Source organism: Stegostoma tigrinum, chromosome 13 (genome assembly GCF_030684315.1).
Source record: "Stegostoma tigrinum isolate sSteTig4 chromosome 13, sSteTig4.hap1, whole genome shotgun sequence".
NCBI classification, from domain to species: domain Eukaryota; kingdom Metazoa; phylum Chordata; class Chondrichthyes; order Orectolobiformes; family Stegostomatidae; genus Stegostoma; species Stegostoma tigrinum.
Window position 1 is genome coordinate 28727865 of NC_081366.1, and position 22711 is coordinate 28750575.

A 22711-nucleotide genomic window follows, 5' to 3' on the forward strand; every position below is an offset into this window, starting at 1 on the left:
CGAAGGGCCTGTATCCATACTGTAAGGATTCTATGGATATCTCATACACGTGGCCAAGTAAATGTAGCCACAAGTATTAATGCACAGTCTGCAAGAATGCTCAAAATCTGACACCTCCACAGTGCAAGTGACAAAAATAAACATTACAGTTAATATTCAGAGGAAACTTTATACATCACAATCTGCCACCCTCCTCCTCCCCCCATCATGTGCACACACCTCTTGCCCAGCATTCAAATATCTCAACAAATGGTGGTCATGCCATACTCTAAAGAGAAGTAATTGTTGCTAGCCTGCAACCGAAATCATTCTCACTGTGGTTTTAAATGTTACACCAGCCAAATGTCTTTTTCACTGTATTCTCCGCGCAAAGAAAAAGGTTTCTGATAATGCACAGCTTTTTTTTAAAAGGTCAAAATTGTAACAACCAGACCTTCAAATGTACATGAAGAGAAAGCACTTCAGCTCATCAAGACATGCAGATAAAGCAGTGAGAGATTTAAAAGGGGCGAACTGACAGGAATAAATTGGTAATAGCAGGAATTGTCGACACTGCAAGGAGCTATTACCGTCTCCAGACATTCACCTCTATTATCAGATCTCTTTACATTCCATCACACGTAAAATTTGAGCTGAGTAAATATATTGCCTTTGCAGCCTCCTTCATACTGCTCCAAGAAGTGTTATATCTTTTGTGAATGGTACAGTGGAACTACATGTAGCAGGCCACCAGTTCTTGTTGATACCTTTTAGAAGGTGTATTGTGCATCTCTGTCAAATCTGCCAAAGCACGTGAAATGGGGCTTTCATTTTCTCAATTACATGACAACTCAAATTACAAATTGTTTCACCTGCCTATTTATACACCCTCCCCAACCACTCCATGAGTGTGGACTGCATTCAAACAACCGGGTGTAATATTTTAGCTCTTCAATGCAGGTGTAATCCATCGGCAAAATACAAATAAGTCAGAACATCTTCATAATGTGCAAATTTAATGACTGTACACACTATTTGCACATAAATTTAGTTAAGTAATTAAACTCTTCAAATTTACAATATTGAAGGGATTTACATCTGACACCTTACATTCCACAATTACAAACAAGAAGACACTATACAAGGGAAAATCTGCTCTGTTGATAACAAGTTGAATATTGACTGAGAATGAGGTTACTTGAGGGGCTCCCTTCTTCCTAATCAAGTGACACATTGATGTGGATAGCATCACCTGGAATAATCTCGAAGAGCCTGGTGCCATAAAGATTCTGGGCTGTGATACTTTCAAGTCACTGATGACTACTTGTTTCTCCTTATTGTGAATGACAAGTCTTCAGCTGTTAATTGGCATGGGTTCTCAACAGTAGAAGTACAGCCTTCTGACGGATTGTCAGTGTGTGGTCAAGGTTGGAGTTCCCTGATTGATAAAGAATGTCAAGTTGGTATTCATGGGCGAGACAGTCTGAAAGACCTTGTTCTTTTAATAACCATCCTAGGTTCTTCTTCATTACAGAAATACAGAAGGTTTCCATAGATAAAGTCATTATTTCCCTGGAAGTTACTTTTTATTTTCCTATACTCAATTGGATGTAAAGCCATTATGATCACAAAAGTGTAGCTGATCCATCTCTGACACCTCTGCAGTTAAAAGAAAATCCATAAACTATGGCCTCGACCTATGCATATTACAGGCCAATATCTTATTTACATCTGAGAACAAGGTAAATACCTTTACAAGAGTTGTTGTCAAATTTTAGAAGTCTTTCTCCTAGTTAATTATTAGGGAAGCTGCAATATTAATATTTAAGAGAAGATTAGATGGGTGGGAGAAGGAAGAGATATGTAAGGATAAGCGATTAGGGTATCTTATGTGCAGAGTATGGGAAATATTTTTTTAAAAAACTAAACAACTGTGGATGCTGGAAATCTGAAACAAAAATTGCTGGAGAAACTCAGCAGGTCGAGCAGGATCTGTGCAGAGAAAGCAGAGTCAATGTTTTGGGCCCAGTGACCCTTCTTCAGAACAGTTGATTAGCTTGATAAGGCTGATTCTCATGCTACTTCTTCGATTTCTCTGCAAGGCCTCTCCAGCCTCCACTATACTGTTTTCTCAGTGTCACTGTTTCATGTTCTGATCAAGGCTGAAGATGAGGAAATAATGGTTTCCATTAAACCACTTTAAATAACCACCAGTTAAATGTGGAAGCCTCTGCTTTTACTGATGCCAAGTCATATAGATGCTTGATTTACTGAATAGAAATACGAGGGAAGATCTCAGAAAGCTTTTACCTTTCATAAATAATCCCTTCTGATGGCCAGCTGCCGTATTTGTTGCTTAAAATTAATGGAAATTAAATTTATTAAGAGGGAATTAATTAATCAGATTGGACTGTAAAGAAATCATCGTGAACCTGCAACTTTGGTACTGAACATGTTATGAGGCAGAATATGTTAATGATACAACATGCACTTGTCATCAATAAACTGTCTTGTATTTGACATATGAAGCAATCTGTCAGTCCAAAGCAACTAGATTACATGCAATTTGTGGTGTCAATTTTCTCAGTGTGATCTAACCTTTGGAGTGTAATTTACATTTCATGGCCAAGGTACATGATGAGCCCTTAGGAGAAATTGTTCCCTTCCCTGTGAGTCACTAATGACTCAATGTTCTGCAGATTTCCAAAAAGCTGTGTGAATATTCTTAATTTGAGCAGAACCTGGTCTTGGAAACAGGGATGATGATTTCATGATGGTCAAATGCCATTTGTTATGACCACAGGTGGCAGAAAACCAGTAATTTATACCTTGGTCACTTTATTACAAACAATTTCCTTCCTTCTCTGAGATAATTTACTCTCAAAATCACCACTGTGTTCCCTTGAATACAAACATGTGATTGTGCCCAACTTTAAATGTTTACTTTAATATTTCAATATTGTATCAACAAATATATATCATATAATAAATGATACATTTGATAGTAATGATATTAAAGGCATTTACAATCCAACAAGAAGAGGCATTTTTGTAATCTCACAATGACATTTTGAGACAAGTTGGAAGCATCAGCTCAGATACTCCTTCAACATTTTTTGTGTCCAGCAGGATTGGATGGTTTCATCAGGTTAGCAGGTGCATGAAGTGAGCTGTGACATATTGGGCTGAATTTCAGGGCCCTTCTGGTAGCCCCACCACAGCCACTTCCAGCAGACCCAATGGGTTTGTATATTAAGTGCCTGATATCAAAGTTGCTGTGCTTTTGAAGACTCCAAGGCTTGCTAGCTAACCAGAGGGTCAACAGTTCTTTAGTTCCAGCAGCGCAATCTAGCAAGGTAGCCTCTGCTAGTCCACATGAAGGCCTACAGCACCAGCAATATCAGAGGCACTGGAACACACATCAGTGGGGCAGATTCACCAGCCCTGTCAATTAGGCCTCGATGATAGGGCAGCAGGGTATCGGTTTGAAGGGTGTGGGAGCGACTTCGGGGGGATCAACCATATCAACAGCTAAGTCAACCATGGAGCATTGTGTGCCCATTAAACCAGGCCTTCCCCATGTCTCTAGCCCTGGATTACCTGGTAACCTGGCGGGGAGAGTGGGTCTGGATCGGATGCTCTTCGGAGAGTTGGTACAGACTCGGTGGGCCTCTTTCTGCATTGTGAGGATTATATAATCTCTGGAGGTTTAGCATGCTCTTTTTATTCATCCACAGGATGAGAACATCTCTGGCTCGGACAGCATTTATTGCACATCCCTATTTGCTCAGAAAGCAGTTAAGAGTCAATCACATTACTGTGGGCCTGGAGTCATGTATGGGCCAGGCCAGGTAAGGGTGGCAGTTTCCTGCCCTAAAGGACATGAGTGAAGCAGATGGGTTTTTCTGACGGTCAACAATGGATTCATGGTCATCATTAGACTCTTAATTTCAGACATTTATTGAATTCCAACTCCACCATCTACCTTGGCGCGATTCAAAACTAGGTTAAAAACTAAAAGAACTGAAGATGCTGTAAATCAGGAACAAAAACAGACATTGCTGGAAAAGCTCAGCAGGTCTGACAGCACCTGTGAAGAGAAAATCAGAGTTAACATTTCAGCACCGGACCCAAACATTAACTCTGTTTTCTCCTTTACAGATGCTGCCAGACCTGCTGAGATTTTCCAGCAACTTCTGCTTTTATTCAAAGCTAGGTTCTCAGAACATTAGCTGGATCTCTGGATTAGCAGTCCGTTGATAATACTGTTAGACCTTGATTTTTCTAACACTGCAGGGATCTCTGGTGAACACAGACCTTGGAGGTGTGCACAGGACAAAAAGTAAGGGCGGATAGTGATCTCAAGGATTTATTTAACAGATTTGACAGAATGTTTGTTCTGGGAGTGTTACATTAGACACTTTTCAACTCTCTCTGCTCCATAAGAAAGCAAATGGATGTTTGTTACCTTGATTCTTTTAATTCGGCATGTACAAAAGCTAAAATACCTGTAGAACTACTAAGATCGGTTTCTTGTTTAATTCAGTATCTTATAAAATATGTACATGATATGAAGGCAATAGTTGACTTACATAAGCACAATATTTCAACGTATGTCACTTTGGTGTCTTTGGAGGAAAAGGAAAACTAATAACAAATAGAACTCCAGACTCAGTTCCTATTTTGAAGTTTGGATATCTGGCCAATTGCCTGTTACAGGTTTATGCAGATTCATCCACTGTGTCTTGTGTATGGATGCATTAACTTAATTGAGATTGTGTGGTAAATTCCCCATTAATTAATTTTTGTGGCATAGAATCATGACAAATACTAGGAGATTTGTTTTTACCAGAAATTGACCAGGTTTAAATTTTGGGGAATTTCATGGAGGGTTTCTCTTCACCAGGTCTAGCCAGTTTAATCACGCTACCTTCCCAAACTCGCCTCATTGGCTATACCTCATGCCCTATGGCCCACCGTTCGTCATTTTCTCTCACCTGTTACATGTGGAAGTACTGGTCACTGCCAGGACTTCTGGGATTCCTAGTGGCAGAGCCATCCCAAAAGCCTAACAAAGTATCTGGATAAGCACGGGCAATCTGTAGCTGGTCTTCACAGTGCCTGTCAATTGTTCCACATTCTGTTCTGCCTGGAGGTCCTAGTGGATGGGGTCATGTAGACTCCTGTCCATGGAGCACACCCAGAGATGTTGGCAACTTGTGTCCAAGATGGATGGCAGGAGAAGCAAGGGGCGAGCTCAAGTTGCCAGGTTACTGCCCTGACCCTCATGTTTAGAATTGTCATTTAGTTTCTATCCAGTGGGTGAGAAAATGAATGAAGCAAGATGATGCAATAAGAAGAATGTTATTTCATGCTAATGTATGCAAATAGGACTCTCACCGCTCGCTAATGAGAATTTTGCTTCTCATTCAACACTTGGTAGGAAATTGGGAATTTCCATTCTTGAACTCAAGAAACCCCTCGCTGGCCATTTGATGTGATTCTGTCAAGATTCCCAACATCAATCAGTGACTGAAGATTCTACCACAGAGGATCAGAAACTGTGGCTAAGTTTCTATGCAGCACATTAGTACCATAAACAAATCTATGACTTACCTATATAGTTAGCCTTGAATGGTCTCCCTGGCAACATTATGAGATCAAGCCAGTTTGCTCACAACCTTCATGCAATAAGAAATTCCGAGGCAAGCATCTGACTTAATAGGCATGCCACAACTAAGTCTATTTCTACCTCAGGATATCACTCAATTTAACCTCTGTTTAGCTCTTCTGCTTTGAAGCCCTAATCAGGATTTCACCAACTCTAGATATTACTATTCTAGCCTCTCACATTTTACCATTTGCAAACCTGAAGTCATCCAAAGTAAAAACATCCTTTATTCAAAGCAAATCTGATATGCCATAGTCTTCAGTTCGCTGTCCTACATTAGTGCAGTGATGTCAAAAAAAATTGATTTAAAAATTATTATCCTTGTTTGCACATCTCTCCATAGATTTGAACTTCTTTGTAATAGCTTTCTAATCCACATCCTTCCCAAGATTTCCATGCTGCTCTAATTCCAATTCTTATTCATTTCCTGATAAAACTGTTCTGCCATTGATGGTTGTAACATGCCATACCTAAGCCACAAGTTTGAGAATTCTGACCCAACACTCTCCACTTCTTTGACAACAAAGTGTGGAGCTGGATGAACACAGCAGGCCAAGCAGCATCTCAGGAGCACAAAAGCTGACGTTTCGGGCCTGGACCCTTCATCAGCTTTTGTGCTCCTGAGATGCTGCTTGGCCTGCTGTGTTCATCCAGCTCCACACTTTGTTCTCTTGGATTCTCCAGCATCTGCAGTTCCCATTAACTCTCCACTTCTTTGCCTTTCATTCTTTCTTTAGGGCACTTCTTCTTTATTCATTCACAGGATGTGGGTATCACTGCTAGGCCAGCACTGATTGCCCATCCCTAATTGTCCAGAGGGCAGTTGAAAGTCAAAACTGCTGTAGGTCTGGAATCAGATGATAGACAAATGAGATAAGGATGGCAGTTTCCCTCCCTAAAGGACACTTGAAGAGATGGATTGTTCGAACAATCAAACAAGCTTTTTCCCAGAGTGGGGGACTCAATTACCAGGGATCACGAGTTCAAAGTGAGAGGAGGAAAGTTTAAAGGAGATATGCGTGGAAAGTTCTTTACACAGAGGGTGGTGGGCACCTGGAATGCATTGCCAGCGGAGGTGGTAGATGCAGACACGTTAGCATCTTTTAAGATATAATTGGACAGGTACATGGATGGGCAGGGAGCAAATGGACACAGACTGTTAGAAAATAGATGACGGGTTAGACAAAGAATCTTGATCAGCGCAGGCTTGGAGGGCCGAAGGGCCTGTTCCTGTGCTGTAATTTTCTTTGTTCTTTGATAATGGATTCATGGTCATCAACAAACTCTTAATTCCCGACTTTTATTGAATCCAAATTCCAACATCTGTGGCAGGATTCGAACCTGGGTCACCAGAACATTACCTGCATCTCTGGATTCCCAGTCCAGTGACAGTACAACTAGACTACCACCTCCCCAAATTTAATCATTTGAAAAGACTTTTGGTCATCTGACCTGACATCTCTAAGTGACCAGGTGCCAGTCTTCTCTGTACTGCTTCTATGAAGTGTGAAATTGTTGTTGGGAATCAAACATGGGTTTGTTCTGGTCTACATTTTTTTTCTATTTATATTGTGGAATGTGGGCGTTGCTGGTTGGCCAGCATTTCTTGCTCGTCCCTTGTTGGCCTTGAGAAGGTGGTGGTGAGCTACCTTCTTGAACTAAATGCTATATGAACCAACATTAAACATGGAACAAGTTTAAGCACAACATTTTGTGGGTCATATACATTGTAAATTATAGTTTGGGGTTGTCTTAGCCAGATTTTTTTAAACATATAATTACTGTCTTTGTATTTTTTATACTTCTCGGTGCAGCACGTAGGGTACACTTTGTTGAGTAGGGAGTGCACTGCTACTGATTAAGAAGATTGTGCTGGAGTGCCACTGAGGGGAATCCTTTTTATGACTAAGACTTACTACATCACATACACTCTGGCATCTGCCAGACAGCGCTCCTCTATTACTTGCACACAAATACTGATTCCTGCTTCAGTTTGTTTTACCAGCATCACTTGGAAAGCCGCAAACTTTTGTTAGCGAAGCAGATTTTGTGTCAACAAGAGAGCAGATTAAATGTTCAATAGCACTGAATCATTGATTCATGTCTACAGCTTCTAAGGTTTTAAATCAGTTGCATCAATATTTTCAATATAATGACAGCCTTGGAAAAGCTAACAACTTTTGCCACCATTTGCATCCATTTAGCTTTAAGCAGCACATGCTTTTAGTTACCTCTTCTTTCCCTGATGAATTCCCTGTAGCATCAGTCAAGTATTTTATATGAAAAAGTCATTATGCTTAATCTTAATTCCTGGGATTTGGTTTTGGAGAGAAGTTTGTTCCTGTTACTTTAACATCAAAACTGAAAAAAAAACTGCCATGCCTGTGATAGTATATATGATTCAATGTGATTACAGCAGTGCAAAGTAAGATTAATAGTTAATTGCATTAGCTAGACATGGTGAAATTTTCCAAAGTGCACTGCACAACTGCCGATAATGTATTCAAGCAAAGATAAATAGGAAGGATGTTGTACCATGGTCAACACTGGAATTGTCCATCTCTTGGATTCAACATCATGAGGCACTCACAACAGTGCCTTTCAATTGATTGAGATAAGGAAGTCAACAGCGTGCTCAATGGGAGTAAGATATGCCACCTATTGTCACTTCCGCTGATTGAATTGCTGTGTGTTTACAGCGATTTCTGTTCTGTTTCACACATCCAACATGTTTATTGTGCTTTCCACTAAGCTCAGACTGCTTGACAGAGATGACTGACTTCATTTGAAAAATACTCAGATTTACATATTTTTGGTACAGTACTGTTTAACTGTTGTTTCCACTTCCATTTAGCCTGTTACTGTCCTTTTTTGGCCCTTTACAGCTTTCAAATATTCCTGGGTGAGAGATTAAAATGATATTAATGCATTTTCAGCAGGTGCCGCATTTTACCTATTGTTAAACTTGAGCTGCCTTACATTCTGAAAATAAACCCTTGGCGAACTGAGCACAGCCCCTTCACATGTTTTAAGGCATGGACACACTGTGAAAGTTTACGTTTCCCTGAGCAATAAAAGCTCTGTTCAAAAAGATTTCAGAATGATTTAATCTCAGTTCCTGCTTGGGACAGGTTTGTGGAACAAAATTTTCAAGTGAGAAAAACAAAATTGACCAGCACATTATGGTAGGCAATGTCAAGAAGATATCATCAAGTCAAACAGATAAAAAAAATTCTGATTTTGCCACTTATAAAAACCTGATGAACGTTTGCAATATCAACCGGTGTTGTTATAAATTCATGATGATTATCTACTTCAAGCATTGTTTTCATTTCTGGAAAGCCCTTGGCATAGCTACTGAATGTTGCTTCATAATAAGCAAAGCAATTATACAATTGGAGAAAATATCACTGCACAAATTCCACTGGACTACTTGGCTTTCGGAGTTTTCAATCAGGTTCCCAGGGCAGATTACATCTGTTTTCCACATTTAATAAAAGGCAACATTGAAAAGTGATGATCTACCATTCAACTTCATGCTTGTTACTATACTGTGACTTACCTTGGAAGAAACATTCTTTGTTGTCTACAATGTGGATTCTCTTCCTCTGTTGGCAGGCAGTACGATGCAGTTCGCAGTGATTCTCATAAAACTTCCCATCAGAGCCACAAACCGGAACATAATTGGGCTTGCATTGATGTATGCACACACACTCTGGCAGTTCAGTCTCTTTACTTACGATACACTGTTGCCCACGGCCACAATAGTTCTTTTCACAAGCTCCATAAAGACCATCATGGCCATAGTACACTATAGAAAGAACAGAAATTACAAAGTTAAGTCTCCATGTGGAAAACATCAAAAACTCTCACAGAACTACAAAATGGCCGGTGTTTGACAGAGACTGTACTTTTCATTGCAAACTATATTTGTACACAGAACTTTGTCTGCTGAAAGATTTTGGGCTTTAATACTGAAGAATGAAACTTCTACAGATTTAAAATTCTTTTCTGGATTAAACATTTCTAGTGCAGATTAAGTATTACTGTCATCTATGGTTCAATGAGAGCAATCTTGCCTGAATCAGAAGTTTGTGTGCTCAGGCCCCACCCTAGACTCTTGAGACACAATCCAGACTTTCACCTGAATGCAATGCTTGCCTCTGGGTCCAGTCCTAAGTCAAACACAAATTCTGCCCTCTCAGGTGGATTGAAAGATACTGCGGCGCTCCTTTGAGAGTTCTCCCCACGTTCTGACAATAGCTAACCCTCAAAAACAGGTTATCTGGTCATTGTCTCATTCTTTAAAGGAACTGATCATTGACGTGCAGAAGAAAGGAGGAGGCCACACCCCTATCTTCTTCAATCAAGCTGAGGAGCGGGTCGAAAACATCAAGTTCCTAGGAGTGATTATAACTAACAATCTGTCCTGGACCTCTCACATAGATGTGACAGTTAAGAAGGCACAACAATGCCTATTTTTCATTAGGCCAGCTTAGGAAATTTGGCATGCCCATAAGGACACTCACCAACCTTTATAGATGCACTTAGAAAGCATTTTATCAGGTTCATAACAGTCTGGTACACAACTGCTCTGCCCAGGACCATAAGAAATTACAGAAAGTTGTGTGCACAGCCCAGAGCATCATGGAAGCCAGGCTCCCATCCATGGACTCCATTTACATTTCTCATTGCTGTGGAAAGGCTGCCAAAATCATCAATGACCTCTTCTATCTTGGTAATGCTGTCTTCCAATGTCTTCCATAGGGCAGAAGGTTGAAGGTTCAAGAACAGTTTCTTCGCTTCTGTTATTGCACTGCTGAATGGACCTCTCTAACTTCGAATAAAGTTGATCTTGCGAATGTCGATCTTGCTTTGTGCACCTTCTGTTGCAGTCTTAACCTTGTATGCCTCACTCTGCCTAGCACCCTATGATCTGTATGTCCTTGTTTGCGAAGAGGTGCCTGTCCTATTCACAAAACATAGCTTCTCACTGCACTTAGGTACATGTGACTATAATAAATGAAATCAAATCAGTTTGACTGCTGCTTTTCCTAATTTATTGCTGAGTAACACTTACTGCTAAGTGCACTTTAAAAGTGTTTCATTTGATATAGTGTTGTATGAATGCAGAAAATCCAAAGTCTAAAATGCACCATTAGTGTCCATGTGATACTTCTACTTCCTACACTAGCATTGTTTGTGAGCAAGGTCATTGATTGGGTTATCAAATTAGGAGAATTTGATATTGTGAAGCTCTATCCACAAGTTAAGCCACAAATTAATTCACAAGGTTGTGAGCATTCTAAAATCATTCTAGTTAAAACTCACTTTCAGCAGGGAAAATAAATTACCACCTTGACCAACAGATTAAGGATTAGCACTCCACTCCCCTTAAGTTATCTTTAAAATTATGAAACAAGTTAAACCTAACCTAAGGAATAATGCTCCAATTGCTGGAAATCTGATATAAAAGCAAAAATCTGGAAATCTGAAGCATTTCAGCAGGAGTCATTAGAGAGAGGCAGAGGGTGGGTAGCTGATGAGGTTATCACTGCCAGATGGAGAACTAATGACAAATCTGCATCACTTCATTTTTTGAAGGTTTGCTGCAATAAGTACCACTTAACTGGACAATGGGGACCCTCTTTGGAAATAGGAACCCTGAAGGATCACTGCAAACCAAAGGTCCATAGCCTGACTGAATGGCAGTTCCACTGGGAATGGCTACTCTGCAAAGGCCTAGTGTCCTGGACAACAGGTGAGTGATAGAGGGTAGGGGTTGTGGAATGAGATTCATGGGGGAAGGGGGAGGGGATTTAGTAACAAGGGAAGTGGCTGGCTCTCAACAGGGCCATGCAGCACCCACTCCCTCATCCAATTTCCAATTCCTCATCCTTCAACCAGACATTGGTTGCCTTTGAATAAGAGTCTGACTGCCACTCTACATGAGTTTGCTTGTTATTCTCACTGCATGGTAGCCCACTCCAACCTGCCTCTGGGTTAATACTAACTGGGGTGAAATGTGCTTCTTAAGAGGGTACTAACTACACATGTAAGCAGTTCAATTGGTGGCAGGAAGGGGATGCCAGCCAAGGGCATTTCCTCCAAGGACCTAGCCAGAGCAGAGGTGGGACAGTGGTGGGGTGGCCAACTGCAGCACTTCAACTCGTCTAAATGCCCTCACACACAACCAAGCTCACTGTGGGAAGGGCATTATATTCCAATCAGAGTTAATGTCTCAGATTGATGACTGTTCATGACAAATAGAAAACGTTAATGATGCAATTATAATCTAATGATATGATCTGCTATCCAGGCAATTGTTGTTTATCGTACTAGGTCACAAAAGAAAGCCTATGAATAGAATTGAAAGCTATAATCACCAAAGGTAATCAACATTAGGATGTGTCTTGAGGCATTTGATAACAAGTCATGTTGTTAATCATTGATGCAACTATTTAAGATATTAATGTTGTCTGCTATCTTCAGAAGAACACTGATGTATTGGAAATGGGTTAAAAGACAAAGGACTAAGATTATGCTTAATCTAGTTTTTAAATTTCAAGGGCAGGTTCACAAAACTCAATTTGTTTCCATCACAGAATACAAATTTGAAGGGATAGGGGAATGCAAGGGTCATAACACACACACTTAAAATCCTGAGGTACAGTTGACATAAATATAAAAAGGCTTTGAACACATAACAAGAAAATACAGGCTTAAAATTAACAAGGCTGAAATGAGGTTAATTAGAAGAATTTCCACTCTGCAGCCTAATGAATAAATAGGAGAGCTTCCCATCAAATGCAATTAATGATGCATATCTCCTAAAATGACCTAAACTAATACCTGGTTGAGAATGGGCTTACAGATTTTGGAAATCAGTTTTGACTAAAATGATCAAACAGTAAATGAAACATAATGGTCCATGAGTGAGAGTGGGAATGAACTGGATTTTGTTTTTTGAAAATGAAAGGCCGCAGGGGACAGTCACATAACGAGATGTCAGAAACGTAGAAAATAGGAGCTGCAGTAGGCCATTTAATCTACTCAATTGCCTGTTCCCTCCTTTCCTCCCATTCTTAAATCCTTTAAGACCCAAGAGCTATATCCAACTCCTTTTTTGAAATCATACAATGTTTTGGCCTTGACTGCTTCTTGTGATAGTGAATTCCATAGGCTCATCATTTACTGGATGAAGAAATTTCTCCTCATCTCAGCCTTAAATGGTTTACCTGGTATCCTTAGACTACAGCCCTGGTGCTGTATTCCCCTGCCACCAGGAATACTTTCTACACCTCCCCTGTCTAGTCCTGTTAGATTTTTATATGTTCTGTGAAATTTGCCTCCTCATTCTTCTGAACTCCAATGACTTTAATGCTACCTGATTCAACCTCCCCTCATACATCAGGAATCAGGCTGGGAACCTTCATTACACTCCTTCCATAACAAGAGCATGCTTCCTTAGATATGGAGGCCATAACAGCACACAATATTCCAGGTGTAGTCTCAGCAAAGCCCTGTATAATTGCGGCAAGACATCTTGTACTTGAATCTTCTAGCTCTGAAGGTCAATGTATATTTGGCCTTCTTTACTGCTTGATGCACCTGCATGCTTACCTTCGACAACTGATGTGTGAGGACATCCAGGTCTCATTGCATAACTGCCCCTCTCAATTTAAGGTCTTTTACATAACAATGTTTTCCTGATTTTGCTACTAATGTGGGTAACCTTGCATTTATCCACATTATATTTCAACTGCCTTGCATTTGTTCACTAACTAAATTGTCCAGATTTCGCTGGAGCATCTCTGAATCCTTCTCACAGCTCACCTGCCCACCAAATTTAGTCTCTTTGCAATTTTGGAGTTATTATGTTTAATTCCCTCATCAAAATCATTAATATACATTGCAAATAGCTGGGGCTCAGGTCCTGATTACTGTGGCACTCCACTAGTTAAGGTCTGCCATTCAGAAAAGGGCACATTCATTCTTACTGTTTTCTGTCCACCAGCGGATTTCCAATCTATCTCAATATGTTTCTTCCATATCCATGTGTTTTAATTTTCAATGCTTATCTTTTATGCAGGAATACGTTGAAAGCTTTCTGAAAGTCTAAATAAATCATATCCATTGGCTCCCCTCATCAATTTTATTCATTACTTTCTCAAAAATTGCAGTACATTTGTCAAACATGATTACACTTTCATATATTCATGCTGATACTTTCTGATCCTGCAACTGTTTTCCAAGCATTTTGATACGAAACCTTTAATAATGGATTCTAGCATGCTCCCCACTATCAACTTTCAGTTGACAGATCAACAATTTCTGGTTTCTCCCTGCTTCACTTTTTAAATACAGAGCTGTATTAGCTACCCTCTAATCTGTAGGAAATGTCACTGTGTCTATAGTATCTTGGCAGATGACCACCAATGGATCCGTTTATTTTGAGGGCCATGTCTTAAAGTAAGCTAGGATATAGATTATCAGGCCCTCGGGATTAACGGTCTTCAACCCCAACAATTTCCCAACACCACTTCCCTCTTAGCACTGATTTCCATCAGTTCCTTCTTTTCATTAAGCCCTGTGTTCCCCAACATTTCTGATATGTTATTTGTGTCCTCTTTTATGAACACAGGGCCAAAATAGGTATAAAATTGGTCAGGCATTTCTCTGTTCCCCATTATAAATTCCCCTATTTCTGACTATAATGACTTACATTTGTCTTCACTATTATTTGCCTCTTCACGTAACTATAGAAACTTTGACAGTCATTTTTTCTGCTCCCCTTACACTTACTCCAGTACGCGATTTAACTTTTTCTATCATATCCTTTGTCCTCCTTCATTAAGTTGTAAATTGCTCCCTGTCTTCAGTTCTGTTGATTTTCTGGTATGCCTTTTCCTTGAATGTAATATTATCTCTAATTTCCGTTCTAAGTCATGGCTTGGCAACCTTTTCCAATTTACTTTTGCACTAGTCTGGAATGAACAGTTCTTGCAGTTCCCCCCTGTGCTTTTTGAATGTGTGCCATTGCCTTTCCACTGTAATTAATGTTCCACAATCTGGTAACCTACTTGTGCCTCAGACCATCATCACTGCCTTTATTTAGATTCAGCACCCTAGTCTCAGAACCAGCAATGTCACTCTCCATCTTAATAAAGAATTCAATCATTCCATTCAATGGTTCCTTTCTCAATACACACGTGGTCCAGCATGACCTGTTCACCAGTTGGTTCCTCAATGGTCTAGAAAACATTCCTTATATACTCTAGAAATTATTTCTCTAATGCATTGTTACTGATGTAATTTGCCCAAGCTATATACAGATTAAAGTCACCCACAATTATGCATGGTCCTTTGAGAGATAATAAATATTCTAGAAAGTGGCTTGGGTATCTTTGGAAAACATCGAGTGTTAATTCTGAATAACACTGTGAGAGGTTAAATAAATAGGATATAATTTATAAAAAGGAAACCATGCCATAGCCATTGGCTGAAAGACAGTTTCTTGGACTAATGTTTGTTTTCACTGTGCTTTCTAAGGAAGTTCAATAGAACATTACATTTTTAAAATAACAGAATGACCAAAAATTTGTCAATAGTCTTTGATGATAAAATTGGAGGACTATCTATGAGAAGTCTCTAGCAAGGTGATAGATTGAGCAGTGCATATTATAATATTCAACAGATCTTTCACTCACTTTCCTTTCTGTGTCTGGGAATTCAACAGCAGCTTTCTGTTTATATCAAACAGTTCAATTCAATGATTGGAACACTGATTTTCAAAACCATGAGCATTGACAAGAAACAGTCAATTTGGTAACCATACCAGGAGGAAAACACCAAATAAACGGTATGTTCCATACATGTGCTGATTAAAATAAGTTTACCAAATAGGAATAGATGGCCAATGATCAAACCCTTGCTGAAAGAAAATGGAATTCAAATATTATAAACTGCACCAAAATTGTTTCCCTACCACAGATGTTGAAATGTTGACTGAACAGCTCCTTCAGTCAGTATCGGGCCAGTTGGTCAGATTGATCACTAGTCTGTAATTTTCTAGTTCATCTCTACTACCCTTCTTGGAAAATGGTATCACATTAGCTATCCTACAGTTCTCTGGCCCTCCCCGCTGTGGCCACAGAGTAAATAAAAGTTTGTGTCAGAGGCCCTGCAATTTCCTGCCTCGCCTCCTTCAGTCGCCTGGGATACAATTCATCTGGGCCAGATGATTTGTCTGTTTTTAGGCCACACAGAGCCTCCAATACCATCCCATTTCCTGTGTCAAACCATGCAAATTTCTCATGTGCCTTTTCCTGAATTCTGTGTTTTTCCTTTCCAAGATGAACATTGAAGAGAAGTATTCATTTACCACCCTTCCAATATCTTGTGGCTTCACACACAGTTCGGCACTGTGATTTCTAACAGGATGTACTCATTTCCTGGTTAACCTCTCCCCTTTAATGTATCTATAAAATATTCTAGGATTTTCCCTAATCCTGTTTGCAAACCCTTTTTCATGGCCCTTTTTGCTCTTCTAATTGCTTTAAGTTCCCTCTTGCACTTCCGATATTCCTCATGATCTGCAGCTGAATTGCTCCTCATCACAATTGTAAATGGTCATTCCTTCAATCTGAGGCTGTGCCTTAGGGTCCTAGTGTCTCCTACAGATGGAAACATCTTCTCCACATCCATTCTCTCCAGACGTCTCAGTGCTAAGGTCCAGTTAGATCACTTCTTAGTCTTCTCAACGCCATCGAGTATAGGCCCAGTGACCTCAACTGCTCCATACTTGATAAGCCCTTCATTCCTGGGGTTGTTCTTGCAAGCTTCTTTTGGAATCCTCCAATGTCAGCACATCCTTAAAAAGACCGCTTTATCTCTACACCCCGCCTTCTGCCAGTCAGCCAATTCTCAAACAATGTCAGAACCTGGCCCCTAACACCATGCCTCTTATCTTATTTAGCAGCCTCCTGTGTGGCACCTTATCAAAGGCCTTCTGGAAATCTAAATAGATCATATTCACTGGCTTTCCTTTGTCTAACTTGCTTGTTACCTCCTCTAAGAATTTGATCAGATTTGTCAGGCATGACCTCCCCCTGGTGAAGCCATATTTTTCCGTGCACTTCCAAGCACTCTGTAATCTCATCCTTAAAATATGGACTCTAAAATCTAATCAATGACAAAGGCCAGACTAATCAGCCTATAATTTCCTGTCGTTTGCCTCCCTTTTTAACAGGGGTTATTGATGTATTCAAGTAAAATACACAAACTGATAAATGTGCATTTAAAGCACGATTGCACCGCATTATGTAGTAGTTTTGCTGCAACTGTCCTCTATTTGTAGGTATCTAAGGGACTGCTTGGTTGAGTGTGGTACAGGAAAACCACTTACTGATCTAACCAGAAGATGCTCTTGAAACAAGAAGTGGATTATTATATGATCCTAAGCTGTTCTGCCCGCAAGTCCATACGACATTTTCATTGTGAGTGTATATTAACCCTTTCAATCCCTTATCCAACACAAACAATAAAAACAAAAAGTAAACAAATCCTAGTACATCAAGCCCACAACCCCCTTTGTCCATACAGAAGATTCAGAAATGAAGCATTGACTATAATGGAACTTGCTATTACTGTAATTTCGTTGACAACTTTTGTCTCATTTAGCCAGACCTAGGTCCAGATCTCTAGTCTCTTCAGTGTCAGAGACTGGATGCAAAACCAAAGATTTAAGTCAGAACACTGTGAAATCTCAATGTACTGACTTCCATGGAAATTGCCTAGAAAATCTACATTTCAATGGCCAATTACAGTGCTGCCCAGTACTTTTCAAAAAATTTTCATCCCTGAGCTGGAGTTGGAGACTCGGGGCATTCTGATTTGCTTACCCAGATTGTTATCTAGGAAATTTTAGACTAAAAAACTTGAGTCTAACCTGGGTAACTCTTCAACCAGTCAAGCTCAACTGATGCCCTCGAATCCCCTCCAAGCCCCTGACTATCCACCTGATTCCCACCTCATCCCAACCTAACCTGTCTGCCCATCCCAACCTGACCTAACTCTATCCTTGACTAGCTAGTATCACCTGAATGCCCCCCAACCAACGTGACTCGTATTTGACCTGACAACTTCTTCCAACCTGAACACGCCACCTTGATTCATCTACCCACTCACTCACAACCCACCTCACCCTTTCTGATGAAGAGATTTTATGCACTCGAAACATGGGCTCTGTTTCTCTCTCCACACAGACTCTCTGACCTGCTGAGTTTCTATTGTATTATCTGTGTTTGCTTCAACCACCTCCCCCATCTATCACCCTCTTACTTGCCAATGAATATGCAATCCCAACTCATTCACCACACAAAACCTTATCACCTAATACAGATGCTTCCCTATCCACCAGCCACATACCACGTAACAAACCGACCCACTTCTCTCCATTCACACATCCCACCTCAGCTACTGTCAGCCAAATGAGCTCATCAAGTATCTCACTTCCGATAAACATTTAGCTACTTATTAACCCAACTATGCTGCCCACCCATTCATTCATTCATCCATTTAGCCATGCATGAACATTCACAATGGGCATTTAAACTTATCATACGGCAGACAGAAGTATGGCCTGTCTTGCCCCTGTTGCTACTTCAAAATGATGGAGTTCTTCATTGAACCTTCCTGGGCATTTCTGAAGAAGACGGGAGTGAAAGACCCAGGCAGGCATGTGGAGAAATGTTGTGGGTCAGAACGTTGGAACACAATGGAATGGTAATCAAAAGTGATTGCTACTTCATGGAAAATGTGGGATCTGGGTCCAAGTATTTTCAAAGTGCCTGAATGGTAACCTAGCCCACTGCCAGCAACGTTAATATTTGACATTGTTAGAACATTGCTGTCATCAGCGGAACCAGCTTGAATCAGTTCTTATATGTAATTGATATCTCTGCTGGTCAAGGCAGAGTGTAGCTGATACACATAGAACACATAACAAATGATCCACGGTTCGAGATAACAAGGTGCAGAGCTGGATGAACGCAGCAGGCCGAGCAGCATCAGAGGAGCAGGAAGGCTGATGTTTCGGGCCTACACCCTTCTTCAGAAGAAGAGTAGGCCCAAAACATCAGCCTTCCTGCTACTCTGACGCTGCTTGGCCTGCTGTGTTCATCCAGCTCTACACCTTGTTGTCTCAGACTTTACAGCATCTGCAGTTCCTACTATCTCTGATCCATGGTTCAATCTGAGTTCTCTGATCTCAGTCAATGTGACATGAAATGCTCATACAATTGGCCCTAGTGCTTCAGGTTAGGGAGAAGAAAATTAAAGGCTCCAACTCTGATTGCAATCTTGTTATCCTAACTGAATGTTGAGATAGCTACGATGGTTCACTTGTCTTAACAACCAAGCAATACTCCCTGTCCATGCTTTAGCAGGCATTCACCTACCAGCCATTGGGTATAACAAAAATCAGCATTCAAGTAGATTTTGTAGCATAATCAGAGGACAAAAATATCTATGAACACGGGAATCCCGTATTAAAATCGGAGAATTCCAAGTAAGTGTGTAAGATTAAAATTGACCCACAAATTTTATGCCACCAACAATGAACTGCAAGGTCTGTGTAGAAACAGGCAGTGTAAAACGTATAAGTCCTGGGAGAAATAATCGTAAAATTTAATTCATTTTAATAATTGATATCTGTGTCTGAATTGAGATATTTATATTCCCAGGAACATGATTTTTTTTTCCCTTGCATTCTCATTCTCAAGGTTATTAACAATATCTGCATCTGCCAAATCTTCAGGCCAGGACTGGCAGCCAGAACTAGTCTAAAGACCGAGGGAAATCCCTAGAGTGCAAAGACCTTACTGGCAGAACAGAGACCTGAGTACAGGATCATTAGGCCTCAGCACACTCACTGTAATGAACATGAATTCAAATGTAACTGACTAATTAAACAAGCCCAGCATCAACATTTTCCTTCGTATGATTAAAACTGAATGAATTCTTGGATCCACAGATTTGGAAAATACATTAAAGTGTAACCAACCTGAGACTACGCATTAACTGTCTTTGCTTTTTATGAGCTTCAAAAGCACTTCGTAAAAAGGATTTGGTTTCATTTTGCAGACAAAAATGGTTATCTTAGTAACAATAATTAAATTTTCAAATTGTACAGCTTCAACAAGATGTTAAAATCTACACTGTCAAACCCAAACTGTTTCAGTTAAGAGTTTGGGAAAGAGCATCACTGAGGTCTGCAGATTCACTGGGGGGGCTTTGGTGTATGATTGGAAGTTGAAATGTGGCTGGGAGGTGAGGCCTGTAGCTGAGAAAGAGGGAATTTGTGGGAGTTCCTGGAGGTCAGAGTTGGAAATGGCAGTGACTCTAGAATGGGATGGGCACTGATTTAGGTCAGTAATAACCTCTCTGTGTCATTCCATGATGCTTACTGTCAGCTTTCCCACAGGCAATAACTACTAATTCAGTCTGCCTCAACCACAAGCCAAAGATGCAAGAGGGAGCGATCAGCATCAGATCTCCTAATTGCATTTGTGAACAGATGAGGATTCTTTTCTGATATGGCTAAAAATGTTATTCTGTTTGCTGTTAATCAAAATAATTTCAGCCCCAGCTTGCATTGAATTCTGGAGAGCTGCAATGCCAACATTTTGAGCTGTTGGTTTTGGAAAGGAAAACATCAGCAATAGCTAAATCTACAGAAGTTTTCAGGGGAACCATAGACAACATCAAAACAAAGTGTAAGAAACCTTTATCTCAAGTTATACTCACAAGGAAGAAAATACGATGCATAAAAAGTGTCTTTCTGGATAAGCTGTCATATCGTATGTTGAGCAAAATTGCTAAAAGCTAAGAAATAACAATAGTCTTGCTAGATTTCTTAGTGATTTGTATTCGAAGCCAGAAGAATAAAACAATCATTAACTAAGACTGTCTGTACATTAGATACTCATCCCAGAACCTCAAGGAGCATGACACTAATTAAAAAGCAGAATATAGCAGACGCTATAAATCTGAAACAAAAATAATGCTGGAAATACACATCCTGTCAGCCAGCACCGATGGAGAGAGAAGTATAGGTAAATATTCATGTCAAAAATCTTCCAGAGTATTTCCAGCACATTCTACTTTTACTTTAATAAGTATGAATGTGTTCTATCATGCACAAAAAGTGTTTGCCCCAACAACAGACAACTGGGGTGCAGATGAATGCACCACTGTTGGGGACAAGGTACAATGCGGTTGCAAAATGCCCAGGGAGAAGACATGCACTCACTGTCAGATCTGCACCAAGGATTCAACAAACATTTGATTGCCATGCCATAAAGATTGGCAATTTGTACCTATTGTCATTCCTAAGGGAAGATGGAAATTATTAATCAAAACCAAAGATATTTTTTAATTGAAGCTCAGGTTTGAGATTTTTGTCTGAGACCAAGGCACAGTTCATTGTGTAAGTAAATAACTTCACCTCCACTTTTGCTTTGGAGGACATCCAACTGTCCTCTGCATTTCTACCCCTGCACTATTTTTTCTCCTGCTTTTTTGCAGTTCGGGAATACATAATTGCAAACAGCATAATGCACCAGCCCCACACACTCCAACACTCTCAGCACAGTTGGAATCTGCATTTCAAATTGGATTCCCTTCCACCCTTCATTTTTGTCTGATGATGCAGAGCATTGAAAGCACACAATATAAAAATGTTCCCAACATCTTAAAGCTGAGGGCGTTGTCAAGATAGTTGGGTGCTATAATAAGAACAACAACTGTCTGTATGTTCTGTTCATGGGAGTTGGCATTAGCAAAGTACCATTGTCATCACATCATCATGGCTCATCTCAGATTAATTTATAATACGGCTCACCTCTTCAACATGCACTTTGGTGCTCATCAACAACTTACATTGCAATCCTACTGACAAGCTGCTTTGAGCACAGGGTCAGGACACATTTTAAGGCTCTTATGATGCTTTCTTAGCAGTCAACACTGAGTGCTTGTTTGGATAGTCATGGCATTGTTGCTTGCCTTGCGTTTTAGTGCAGGCCGAAACTTAGGTTTGCCAACACCGAACAGGAGTGGACATGTTGCTGTACAGCACTGCTTCTGCAAGTAGACAAATCGGGTTCATTTAAAGAAGCTCTGCTTGGAAATGGAAATGAGAAGAGGTATGGGGGAAATCAGAGATGATATATTATGGAATGGTACATACGTGGAGGTAAAGATGCGCTGGACTGCTGTGTTCAAAAATTGGCCTCCCAACCAGCCCGCCTCCACACCTACACTCCTCATATACTCCATGGTAGTTCACAGAATGCGCAAAAAATCATCCTAAAAGTATGCACATTTTGTGAGCCGTGGAAATAAGTTGGTCTGATTTTACCAAACCCCAGAGGAAAATTTGGTCCATCATCCAAAACTTTTAATGTTGACTGTGGACCAGAATCGAGTTTGCATTGCCATTAAGTCATGTCACTCAGTTTTACTGGAATAAACTGAGCATTTGGTCCAGATAAACCATTACAGATTGTGGTAATTAATCTGTTCATTTGAAAAAGGAAGTCAGACATATCACTCACATTAAAATCAGCAGAATGCTATGACCATGCATTTTAACCATCAAATTATTGCACAGAGACTCTTGTATATGGGGCGGAACAACACTCTGAGGTAGCAGCATTGCAGCGTACAGTAAATATTTGAAAGAATGAGTTGGTATGGATGGATTACGTTTATGTTTTTTGTCATCCCACTCCAAAAATTGGCAGATGCTAAATATGATCTCTACACCACTCACTTTTCCATCTTCACTATCATCATGGGCTCTGAATAAAAATGATCGAATTAGTCAGTTTTCTTATATTCATTACGACACATTCCAGGATAAAACATTTAATATTATCTCAAGCATTTGCAGGAAAATAATTCAATTACCATCCTTTGTCATTTTTTCTAAATTCCCTTAGGGCCTTTGTCTGCAGCTAACATGATGATCCGTCCAATTCTCAAAAGAGTATTAACAAA

The 22711-nt window shown here is 40.1% G+C and overlaps 1 protein-coding gene across 3 annotated transcripts in view; it reads right to left on the reverse strand.

Annotated features, from left to right (window-relative positions):
- The window catches only part of LOC125458394 (follistatin-related protein 5-like), a 526135-nt gene that overhangs the window by 324895 nt on the left and 178529 nt on the right, over nucleotides 1-22711 (reverse strand). For all 3 annotated transcript variants that reach the window (XM_048543646.2, XM_048543648.2, XM_048543645.2), the window contains exon 4: nucleotides 9213-9461. In XM_048543646.2, the coding sequence (XP_048399603.1) occupies nucleotides 9213-9461 (249 nt within the window). The remainder of the gene's footprint in view (nucleotides 1-9212; nucleotides 9462-22711) is intronic.